At 45.6% G+C, this 12,843-nt stretch overlaps 1 protein-coding gene across 1 annotated transcript; it reads right to left on the bottom strand.

The window, feature by feature from the left end:
• Positions 1 to 3,864: 3,864 nt before the first annotated feature.
• On the bottom strand, positions 3,865 to 12,427 carry LOC139275211 (putative defense protein 3). Its single transcript, XM_070892353.1, has 5 exons — positions 12,195 to 12,427; positions 9,713 to 9,825; positions 8,264 to 8,376; positions 6,648 to 6,706; positions 3,865 to 5,024 (listed from the first exon to the last, which is right to left on the bottom strand). The coding sequence occupies exons 1-5, from the start codon at positions 12,391 to 12,393 to the stop codon at positions 4,942 to 4,944; spliced, it is 567 nt and encodes a 188-aa protein (XP_070748454.1). The 5' UTR covers positions 12,394 to 12,427; the 3' UTR covers positions 3,865 to 4,941.
• Between the last annotated feature and the right edge of the window lie 416 nt (positions 12,428 to 12,843).

The raw sequence follows: 12,843 nt of genomic DNA on the forward strand, positions 1-12,843 counted from the left end.
TTCAGGAGTCCGAGGAGCAGGAGGCCCAGAGGTCGGCAATGAGTTCACTTCTGGCGAGGGGCGCACCGCCCTCGTCCGGGCAGGTAAATGATTGGCTGGTTGATTGATAAATATCTCTCTTTTATAACAGGTAAATCGAAATAGAGGGATGGCAGGGCAGGTCATTCCTGTGGAGTGCATGACCTGCGGCATGTGGGAAGTCCTGGATGCTTCGCGCAACCGAGACAACTATGTGTGCAGGAGGTGTCTCCAGCTTCAACTACTCGAGCTCCGCATTTCGGGGAAGTGGGTGAAGTGGGTGAAGACCAGACGGAGGAAGAACACTAGGCAGGTAGTGCAGGAGTCCCCCCTGCCCTGAGTCCATCTCGCTTTCCAACTGATATTCTGTTCTGAGCACAGGTGAGTGCAGCCAGAGCCAATCCAAGGCACCATGAGTGGCTCAGCTGCACAGGGGGGAGGGACAAAGAATAACAGATCTATAGTGGCAGGGGATTCAATAGTTAGGGGAATAGAGAGGCATTCCTGCGGCTGTTGACGTGACTCCAGGATGGTATGGTGCCTCCCTGGTGCCAGGGTCAAGGATGCCACAGAGCAGAAGCAGGGCATTCTGGGGGGAGAGGGTGAACAGCGAGAGGTCGTGGTACATATCGGGACAGCTCTATAGGTTTTGCACATCGCAGCAATTTTCCCACTTATTTATTCTTCTATCTCCCTCTGACTGTTTGGGAGTCTGTAGTACATTTCCTGTAGTGTGATCGCCCCTTTTCTGTTTTTCAATTCAACCCATATGGCCTCGTTTGATCATCCCTCTAACATATCATCCATTCTCACATGTAATTGTTACTTTAATTAATACTGCGACGCCCACCTCCATTTTTACCCTCTCTCCATCCCCTCTGAAAACCCTGTAACTAGGAATGTTGAGCTGCCATACCTGCCCTTCTTTCAGCCATGTCTCTGTAATAGCTATAATATCATTCTCCCAATGTCAATCTGTGTTCTCAGCTCATCTGCCTTATTCTCTATACTCCTTGCATTGAAGTATATACCATTTAATGGTGCCAAACTCCCTTCTTCGCTATTTTCCAGCCCTTGTTTCCTCTGTCTTCCAAATTCACTTTCTACTTTCCTGCTGCCCAATTCCGGCTTTGCTTCTCTCTCAACTTAATCTATTCTCAGGTTCCCATCCCCTTGCCAAGATTATTTAAACCATCCCCAACAGCATTAGCAAACCCTCCCACGAGGATACTGGTCCTGGCTCCGTTGAGGTGCAACCCGTCCAGCTTGTACCGGTCCCACCTTCCCTAGAAATGGTCCCAGTGCCTCAGGAATCTAAAGCCCATGCAGCCTGCACCATCTCTCCAGCCATGCATTCAATCTTTTTTTTATCCTCCCATTTCTGTACACACTAGCACATGGCACCAGCAGTAACCAAAGATTACTACCTTTGAGGTCCTGCTTTTTAATCTCTATCCTAGCTCCCTAAACTCTGCCTGCAGGACCTCAGCCCTCGTTCTACCTATGTCATTGGTACTGATAAGGGCCATGACCTCCGGCTGTTCACCCTCTCCCCCCAGAATGTCTTGCAGTCACTCGGTGACATCTTTTACCTTGGCACCAGAGAGGCAACATACCATCCTGGAGTCACGTCTGCAGCCACTGAAACCTTGTCTGCTCCCCTGACAATCGAATCCCCTAGTACTATTGCTCTTCCACCCTTCTTCCTCCCTCCATGTGTAGCTGAGCCACCCGTGGTGCCATGATCTTGGCTCTGGCTGCACTCCCCAGAGGCACCACTGCCCTCACCAGTACTCAGAACAGAATACTGGTTGGAGAGCGAGATGGACTCAGGGGACTCCTGCACTATCTGCCTAGTCCTCCTCTTCTGCCTGGTGTTCACATTTCCTCTCTGCCTGCAAACATTTAAGCTGTGGGTTGACCGCCTCTAGAAACGTGCTATCCACGAAATTCTCAGTCTCGTGGATGCACCGCAGTGACTCCAGCCTCTGCTCAAGTTCCGAAACTCGGTGCTCGAATTGGTGCAGCTGGTAACACTTCCTGCGCATGTGGTCGTCCAGGCTACGCAAAGCGTCCAGGACTTCCCACATGATGCAGGATGTGCACTCCACGGGACTGAGCTGCCCTGCCATGTCTCTATTTAATAGACTCAGAACTAACCCAGCAGAAATAAACGGAAAACTTAACAAAAAGCACTCACCAGCTACTCAACAATCAGCTCCTCCCCTTGTGCCGACATCACTTTTTCTACTCTGATGTCACTCTTTCAGATTCTGCCTGTTGAGTTGCTCCCGCTCTCGCTCTGCCCCCACTCTAGTCTCCCCTGGGTCCGTTGCTGCCTCCGGTCTCGGACCTGCATTCGGCGCTCCTTTTTTCGCCGCTCCTGCTCTCGCTCTGGTCTCACCCAGGTCTGCTCCTCCTCCGGTCTAATTTTATATAACGCCTTTCACAACCACCGAACGTCTCAAAGTGCTTTATAGCCAATGAAGTACTTTTTGAAGTGTAGTCACCGTTGTAATGTAGGAAATGCAACAGCCAACTTGTGCAAAGCAAGCTCCCACAGACAGCAATGTGATCATGACCAGATAATGTTTATGTTGATTGAGGGATAAATATTGGCCAGCGTACAGGGATAACTCCCCTGCTCTTCTTCAAAATAGTGCCATGGGATCCTTCACATCTACCTGAGAGAGTAGATGGGCCTCGGTTTTATGTCTCATCCAAAAGACTGGACCTCCGACATTACAGCGCTCCCTCAGTACTGCACTGGAGAGCCATCCTAGGTTTTAGTGCTCAAGGCTCTGGAGTGGGACTTGAAGCCACAACCTTGACTCAGGTGAGAGCACTACCCACTGAGCCACAGCTGACCTCAAGCTCGAGAAACAGCGTCTCATCTTTCGATTAGGCACTTTACAGCCTTTCCGACTCAACATCGAATTCTACAATTTCAAATCATAGCTACTGTTGCCATTTTTTCCAGACAGCAGGTGCTGGTAATGTTTCTGCTGTTGCCATTTACACCTCCTCTAAACCCATCTTTCTTTACATGTCCCATTACCAATCCCTTTTGTTAATCACTACTGCCCTCCACCCAATCACAGACCTTCCCTTTTGTTCTTCCCTGCTTCTGCTTGCTTAAAAGCAGTTACATTTGCCAGTTTGAAATGTTAACTCTGTATCTTTCTCCACAGGTGCTGCCTGACCTGCTGAGTATTTCCAGCATTTATTTCAGATTTCTAGTCGGAATTAATAGCGTCGCCCAAAGTGAAACTGTCCAAAGGGCTGCGGTCAGATCAGTTCATTATCTGCGACAGATTATTGCTATTGAGCATCTGCTTTGCACATCATCTACCATCGCATGTAACTAATACTTTGGACATGTAGAATTTACTGTTTATACTTTCAACTTTGCCCATCTGTCAAAGACTTTCTCATTCTCAGCCTCTATCTCACTTCTCCCCAGAGAGAGCACCTGGAACAAAACTTGTGATTTATTCCAGATCAATCGGCCTGGTCCTATAAAAGGTTTGAAGGTAGGTTCTCCATTTTGAAATTGGGTTGAGAAAAGACAGCTTCCATTTTAACTCCAGATATTTCAGAGCTGTCATTTCCCATTTTATCATAATGTACACACTAACTAAAGCAGTGTTGTACAGCAGTGTACCCACAGAGATTTAAAGAAAATAAGTACTTAACAGCATTTTTAAATTTTATAAGTTTGTTACTTCATAAACCGTACACAAAGTTAAGTAACTTTAATTGCTCATTCCCCAAACCTAGATTCATCAATAGCCTGCCTTGTGATTGGGTGCTTGTTTTAAGGCTTTAAAAAAAAAACTACAGGTAAAAATTTGTGAAAAATCTTTATTCCAAAGTAGTGACAACAACAATAATGTAAAACATGCCCTGTTCCAATTGAAGTAGACTTAAATACAGTCAAAGGTTCCAAGAACCATCTGTAAAAGAACCCAACATTCTTCATTGATGGATGCATGGTTTTTTTCTCCACCATTATTTTCTTATTATTGGTCTCTTCACTTTGGGTTCTCCCAGCTTTCTCTTTCTTCACCCCACCAACCCCATTTTATTCCCCGTGGAAGCTGCTAAGTAATTAAGTTGCTCACGTCTATTCCTCCCTCCCAATTTGCACCTCCCAGCGAATAGACTAACTAATTTTATTTAAAATACACACTGGTCCTGGGGTGCATCCCATCTGATCAGTGCAAGTGTTTCAAACCACAGTAAGCCCGATAGGCTAGAAAGCAGTAATACAAGTTGCACAGACCTAATATTGGATGTCAGTAATAAAGGGAGGAAGGCAGAGGGGGTGGGGGCAGTGTGTACGAGATGATCTATTCATATTTAAGAGTTGTCTGCCTTCACTGATTTAGACAGGTGCTGGTTATCGATAATTCAAACTCTGTTTATTTCAAGAATTTAACCGTGGATGTTTCCTAAACAGCCCCAGAGTATATTTTCTTCCCGACCTAAAGCTGATAGTCACGTTCAATAAAGATCTCCTTTTCCTTTTTGAAAGGAAACACACAATTAACAGCAACAAAGAGGTATGAAAAAAAATCAACAGTCTACCTAAAGTGATAACGTTTAATTTTGTTTGCTAAATTCTTGCGGTACAACATTCCCCTGCACATTCCATTTACATTCCCTCATCGGTCTGCAAGTTACTGAGGCTTCAAGTCCTGCTTCTCATCCATTATACCTGCAATTCAAAAATCATTGAGCCGGTAGTTCCTTCATCTTAAACTCTCGGCAGAAATGGGCAGAAAGGTGCTGCCTTTGGACTGGTTTGATTATTTGGCATTTAATTATGTGCTCGTTTGCAGAATAGAATCCATTTTAACACCTTCAAAAACCCAAATGAAAATGTACATTACATTGCTGTGTAGAATATTGTGTTACTGCTCAGAATACAGTAAGAGACCAAACCATGAACGCGGCAAGCACAGCAAATCCAGACATGCACTTCACAGCATCACAAGTTATAGCTATAAAATAAAACAAAAAGACATTAGTTTCAAACTTACAATAGCAATCGATTTTCCCTATAAAATTTGAGGCTGTGCAATAACCATCAATATTAGAAAGAATAAACTTGCATTTCTACAGCACCTTTCACAAACTCAGGACATCCCAAAGCGCTTCACAGCCAATGAAGTACTTTTTGAAGTGTAGTCATTGTTGTAATGTAGGAAATACAGCAGCCAATTTGCGCACAGTAAGTTCCCACAAACAGCAATGTGATAATGACTAGATAATCTGTTTCAGATGTTGGTTGAGGTAGACATTTTGAGAACTCCCTGCTCTTCCAGTGGTGCCATGGGATCTTTTGCTTCCACCTGAGACAGCAGATGGGGCCTCGGTTTTATGTCTCATCTGAAAGAGGGCACCTCAGCAGTGCAGCACTCTCTCAGCACTGCACTGGGAGTGTCAGCTCGGATTGTGCTCAAGACTCGAATGGGACTTGAACCCATGACTTTTGGACTCAGGGAGAGTGCTCCCACTGGGCCATGGCCGATACTGTACAGCAACAAAGGAATTTTGCATTCCAAAAATCTACTAAAAAGTTACCAATAGGAATGGGAAAGAAATACGAATTATCTCGGCAATCAAAAAATACAACAAATGCCTCATCTGCCGGGTGTGCATCATCAGGGAGTTGTGCTCACACATTCTATAATTTCTGTCCGTACAGTGCAAGTGAGGGTCTGAGCACAACCAGAACATTCTGTGGCAATTCAAGATTTCTTTGACTATTTTTTCTACAGCAAGGATTTGAAAATGACGATGTATTTTAAATGCAAAAGGATGTTCACACAGGGTTAAAAGTCTCTTTGCGGCTGTAAAGAACCGGGTGGGGGTGGGTCCGATGTAGAAACAGAAAATGCTGGAAATACTCAGTAGGTCAGGAAGCATCTGTGGAGAGAGAAACAGGGTTTACGTTTCAGATCGATGACCTTTCATCAGAACGTTAACTCTTGTTTCTCGCACCACAGATGCTGCCTGGCCTGCTGAGTATTTCCAGCATTTTCTGTAATTGCAACCCAAGTCAGCAGGAAACTGAGGGGTTCTCCCTTCCCCTAAGCCCCCCCATCCCGATTTACATAAGGCACAAATTTTTACTATCTACGGACTTCCAATGGAAAGTAAAATTGTGCGGTGAGTAAAGTGGGAGGGGAAGGGGGACAATCCAATCCAGCTAGATCGCCGCTGGGCAAGTTGGGTTAAAATTACCCACGAAAGGTTTATGTGTTACTGGATCAAGCATTGAAGAGGTATCTTAAAGCTGGAGGTAGTTTTGTGGAATACCATTGGCTCATAGACCATTGCCCAAAGTCAGGATCCACCCGTATTATTTTAGTCTTCAGTAACACTTGTGCAATCCTCTCAACTACTCAATGGGAACAGATGGTCCAGTGCAGTGGGAAAGATTCAGATGGTCACCTTATTCCATTCATCTTTTCCCATTTCCTTCCCCACCCAGTAGGTGCAGATTAGGGAAGATGATTTTACTGCTATCAAAACCCCAATACAAATCTCCCCACTCAGAGCTGACAGAATTAATTTTGCTCAGTTCTGTCGAAGGATATGAATTAATAATGATTACTCACAGATTTCTTCGGAGAGTATCTTAACCCAATAAACAGCTTTGCTCTCGGCAATAGTCGCTCTGTAATAGAAAGCAATCATTGGCATAAATATCTCAAACATTTGCCAAGTATACAAAATTGAGGGGCAGGAAAAGACCAACTGGTCGACCAAGCCTGCCCTACATCTCATCATGGCCACAGCATCATGACTAGATACTTCGTCCCCGCAGCATGTAACCTCCTGATAGAGGCACAAAACCAAGGGCCATTCCTCTCCAACCCCCTCAGACCACTGAAACCAGTCCACGAGATCACAAAAGTGTTATCTGTTAATCCACTTACCGTCTCTGATGCAATCTCTGATACTTCAGTTTAGCACCGGTGAGGCTTTTTCTTGAAGGTAGAGAGTTAGTATTTACTGTACCAGTTAGCAACGCATTCCAGAGGCTCGCTACTCTCTGGGAAAAGCCCATCATCCAGTCTATTGTATATAAATCCAGGCTGGACTGTTTACAATGCAATAGTTGGTAGATTTTTTTACCAGAAACTTTGCATGGGGAGCAGTTTTCTGCAAGATGTTTTAGTACTGCCTGAATTTATCTTTGGTAACAAGGTTACTGCAAGGCTGGAGATGCTCCTGGTAGATAATAATTTCTGCTAACAACCCCCTCTCTGCCTGGCACTAATAAAGCAACCAGTTAAAATATTACTCCAGCTAAGACTTGAGAATTGAGTTTATCTCCATCCCATTTTTTTGCCCGGTGGCTTCGATGTGGATGGAGTACTGACCTCAGTCCAAAGATGGTAATTGTAGGAACCCGTCACTCGCACCCTCTTGTTCTGTTCTATTCTCCACCCTCACCCTCATTACATGGAATGTACAACACAGAAACAGACCATTGGCCCAATAGTTCCGTGCCGGTGTTTATGCTCCACACAAGCCTCCTCCCAACCCGATCACCATATCCTTCTATTTCCTTCTCTGTCACCTGTTTATCTAGCTTCCCATTAAATGTATCTATGCTATTTGCCTCCAGCACTCTTCGTGGTATTCTCACCACTGTCTGGGTAAATAAATCTGCCCTGAATTCCTTACTGGATATATTAGTGACTCTTCTATTTATGGCCCCTGGTTTTGGACTCTCCCATAAGTGGAAACACTTTCTCTCCATCTGCCCTATCAAACTGCTTCATAATTTTTTTTTTTTTTAAAACATCAATGATCTCTGAATATTCACCCCCCACCCCCCACCCCCTGAATGTTTCTTCTCTCAAGACATTAAACTCTTGCCGTGTGCCATTCTACAGGCACAGAACCTTACCCAAGTGACACTTCGTAATGCACAAGTCCACACAGTGTTGGATTCATTCTAACCCGGGAGTGGGCGCAAGTTGGGTAGCATCCAGTTTGGGTGCAAGCTGGAGCTGCCTGCTAATCCAAAGCAGAGTTTGGGGCTTTCAATTTTCCACAGGGTAGAAGTCACGGAGTTATTGTGTAAACTGACAGTTATTGTGTCGTTTCTCTGGGGGAGAAGATTCACTTTCAAATGGTTACCCGCCTGTCCCCAGACATTTGAACACCTCGTGTCATTTCTGGGTTTTGATAATTCAAGGTCAACCAGCAGCAAAATACTTACACAAATGTCATTTTACTGACGCAGTTCGCCGGTGGGGTCCAGGTGTAAATGACGTTGACGGTTTTGTCATTAATGTTCGAATGAGTAATCGCACTATTCTCCCTGTTGAAACACTGCAGTGAGGTAATGCAAGAAGTTAATGCTTAGAAGTACAATGGGTCAGAATTTGCTAGAGTGAGGCATCTCGCAGCATGCCTTCAACCTTCAACTCAAAACATTTTTGACCTCTAGTTCCAGTCTCATCAGCCAGGGGAAACAGCCTCCCTGCAAGTGCCCTGTAAGAATTGTATGTTTCAATGAGGTCACCTCTCATTTTTCTAAACCCCACAGAATATATGCCCATTGTATTCAATCTCTGCTCATAAAACAGCCCTCTCATCCCAGGACTCAATCTGGTGAACCTTCACTGCACCCTCTTGAAGGCAATTATATCCTTTCTTAGGTAAAGAGACCAAAACCATACACAGTTCTTCTGGTGTGGTCTCACCAAAGTCTTATATAGTTGCAGTAAGACGTCCTTATGTTTATACTTAAACCTCCTTTCAATAAAGGCTAACATATCATTTGGCTTCCTAATTGCTTGCTGTACTTGCATATTAGCTTTCTGTGATTTGTGTACAAGGACCCGCAAATGCCCCTGAATAAATCCAAAAGTTTATCTCCTTAACCAATGAGATTAAAGGATTGAGAAAGAAACAGGAAGGACGGAGAATGAAATGGAGTGAATTAGAGTCAAATCAGGTATTGAAAGAGAAAGAGGGAACGAAAGATTGGATTAAGATGGTAAGAGAGAGGAAAAAGAAAAAAGATAAAATTACATTTTTTTTACATCTCTCAACAATTCACAACCTGAAGGAATAGGACTCCAAACTTTTAATTGGACCCTTTCTAGGTCAGAGAGGTTGATTGGCCATCATTAACAATTATCACGTCGTTAAAAGGGTACTTCCGCTGTTAATTACTAGACTTCACCATCTGCTGTGAGTATAATGGGCAGTTAATGCTCAAAAGCAGCAACCTCATGAAACTCAGGGGGGGAGAGGGGGAGAGGGAGTGTCAAGAGTGAGTTTGAACTTCCCTCAAGAGCTCCGGCTTTGAATTCTGTGTCAACATCCAGTGGGTGTTTCATCGTCCGACTGTCTCTCCCCCTCCCCGTGTGTGAGTTGTAGGAGTCCATAAACCCTTCCCTCCACATAGAACTGACCATCCGCCCCAACCAAAAAAATCGGCTGGTATAAAGATGGTCACGGCCATGGAAGGAGCGTTGATGTTAATCGGACCGTGAATCCCTCCACTGCTTCACGCTCTACTCAGGGGGGAAATATGGAAGCACCAATATGCCAAAATCTACAGCAAAAGCAAAAAATCCTTTTTGACCAAATGAAGAAAACAGTGGGACCATTATAAGATTAATTATAATTGCAGTATTAATACACAAATTATTCGTACCGCTAAGGTTTTCGTATCCGGTGATGATGTTGACCACGTGCCGATTGCAATAGCAGCACCGGGTTCCCGTGCTTGCAATAGGATGCCTTTGTATATTCCACCCGCTATTTTCACTGTAAAGGAAGGGGAGATTTTCTTGTTACAAGTACATTTTTTTTTACTAAAAGCACCCCATCAAATCTGTAAGCAATGAATTGTTTTGCTGGAAACTATTGACACGAGAAAACAGAATTTAACAAGAAGTTGTTACACATGAAAAAGATTAATGGGCACCGAGGAATTGGACAGACCAAACACCGTAAGATCAACTTCCTGCATTCATATACTTGGGAGTACAGTTCTGGTCTTCATAATTACAAAATGGGTGTAGAGGCACTGGAAAAGGTGCAGAGAGACTTTACAAGCATGATTTTATTTTTATTTATTCATGGGATGTGGGCATCGCCTGCAAGGCCTGCATTTATTGCCCATCCCTAATTGCCCTTAACTGAGCAGCTTGCCATTTCAAAGGGCAGTTAAGAGGCAACCATATTGCAACATAGAGGACAGACTGGATTATGGGGAGCGGGCACGGAATTGGAGCTAAATCCATGATCAGATCAGCCATGATCTTATTAAATGGTGGAGCAGGATCGAGAGGCCAAATGGCCCACTCCTGCTCCTATTTCTTATATTCTTATGATGTCATCGCCTTGCATGGCGACCCCTTTGCGCCCCAAAGCGAAAGTTGCTTAGCGCCCCGTGAGGCTGCCGCGTGCCAGCATTTTTTTCCCCTTCAGCCCCTGACAAAGTCACATGGTCTGGACCGCGATCATAGCTCTGGTGACCCTGTGGAGGTCATCAAAGGGCCTGCAGAGGTCGCAGCAGCCCTCCCCTTTAACAGAAAGGGAGGGTCATTGAAACGGATCATCGTTATTCGTTAGAGCGCGCAACATTGCGCTCCCTATGGGTTTTTATATGGCAATCTGGTAGTTATATAATCACCATTACTGATACTAGTGTTTTATTCCAAATTAATTTATTAATTGAATTTAAAATTCCCCAGCTGCCGTGGTGGGATTTAAACTCGTGTGTCTCGATCATTAGCCCAGGCTTCTGGATTATCAGTCTAATACCATAACCACAATGTTACCGTTCCCTATATACCAGAACGGAGAGGATGTATGTATCGGGAAAGACTGAACAGGCTGCGGCACCCTTCCTCTAGAAAAGAGAAGGCTGAGGGGTGACCCGACAGAGGTCTTTAAAAATTATGAAGGGTTTTTGATAGGGTAGATGTAGAGAAGATGCTTGCAGTTGTGGGAAACACCAAAACTAGGGGGCAAAAATAAAAGATAGTCACTAATAAATCCAATAAGGAATTCAAGAGAAACCACTTTATCCAGATTGGTTGGATGTGAAACTCCCTACTACTTGGAGAGGTTGAGGCGAATAGCATATATGCAGTTAAGGGAAAGCTCGATAAACACATGAAGGAGAAAGGAATAGGATATGCTGAAAGGGCGAGATGACAAGGAATGGGAGGAGGGTTGTGCGGAAGTGTAAACACCGACATCGACCAGTTGGGCCAAATGGCCTGTTTCTGTGCTGTACATTCTATGTAATATAGTATCCCTAGCATCAGAAAGATATCTCAGGATGCATCATATGAAGACGTTAATTTTTTTTTAAATGGACAGAGGGAAAGAGAAGGGTGGGTAGATGAAATTGGGGCAGCAGCGCTGCAAGAAGAAAAGAGGTGAAGAAAACCATCAAGACTTGGGAAGAAAAGAAGGGAGAGGCAGGCTTGGGGATTTAGGTAGGAAGATCCAGAGCATGAGGTATGATGACTGAAAGAAGCCAATGGTGAAAGAGAGAATGGGGAACGTGGTCTAGGCCAATGTCTGAGGAGCAAAGGTCACCAAGGTATGGTGGGGTGGGGTGGGGCAAGGTCAGAGAAGCATTTACCCAGTCCCCATTACCCAGTGCCCTTTACACATTACTCAGTGCCCATTACCCAGTGCCCATTGCTCAGTGTCCACTGCCCAGTGCCCATTACCCATTGCTCATTACACAGGAGCAAAGGTCACCAAGGTATGGTGGGGTGGGGTGGGGCAAGGTCAGAGAAGCATATACCCAGTCCCCATTACCCAGTGCCCTTTACACATTGCTCAGTGCCCATTACCCAGTGTCCAGTGTCCATTGCCCAGTGCTCATTACACATTGCTCAGTGCCCATTACACAATGCTCAGTGCCCATTACCCAGTGTCCATTACCCAGTGCCCATTGCTCAGTGTCCATTGCCCAGTGCCCATTACCCATTGTTCATTACACATTGCTCAGTGCCCATTGCTCAGTGCCCATTACCCAGTGCCCATTACCCAGTGCCCATTACACATTGCTCAGTGCCCATTACACAATGATCAGTGCTCAGTGCCCATTACCCAGTGCCCATTGCTCAGTGCCCATTGCTCAGTGTCCAGTGCCCATTATCCAGTGCTACCTTCCAGCGCCGGGCTGCTGGTCTTGCTGAATTCGATGGTGTAGGGGGCCATGCTCTCCTGATGGGTAATGTTCTGGTGCTTGGGGTGCATGGTTGTGCAGGCACTGATCGGCGCCCCGGTGGGATGGGGCGAGGCGGGCAAGCAGAGCGCCAACAGCCCGAGCAGGGCGAGGCGGATCTGAGATTGCGAGCTCTCCATGTCCCGGCGCTGAGTGCCGAGCTCCCCGGGCTCCGCCCCTCTTATAGCGGCTCAGTCCCGCTCCGCCCCCGCCGCTCCTCCCAAACCACACGTGCGGCTTTAGCTCTTTGAGATGCAGCTTGCTCTGACCGAGCAGCTCCTCAGGACATCTTAAGGTGCTTCTTCTCCCATTACTGACCACTTGAAAACTCGCCTCGGCGTCAGAGATTGTCGGTTCAAGTCCCACTCCAGGGACCTGAGCACTTTTGGAGGGTCAGTACTGAGGGAGCGCTGCAGTGTCGGAGGGACAATACTGAGGGAGTGCTGCACTGTTGGAGGGATAGTACCGAGGGTACGCTGCACTGTCAGAGGGACAGTACTGAGAGAGTGCTGCACTATCGGAGGGATAGTACTGAGGGAACGCTGCACTGTCAGAGGGACAGTACTGAGAGAGTGCTGCACTGTCGGAGG

This window comes from Pristiophorus japonicus, chromosome 10, assembly GCF_044704955.1.
Source record: "Pristiophorus japonicus isolate sPriJap1 chromosome 10, sPriJap1.hap1, whole genome shotgun sequence".
Lineage (NCBI taxonomy): Eukaryota > Metazoa > Chordata > Chondrichthyes > Pristiophoridae > Pristiophorus > Pristiophorus japonicus.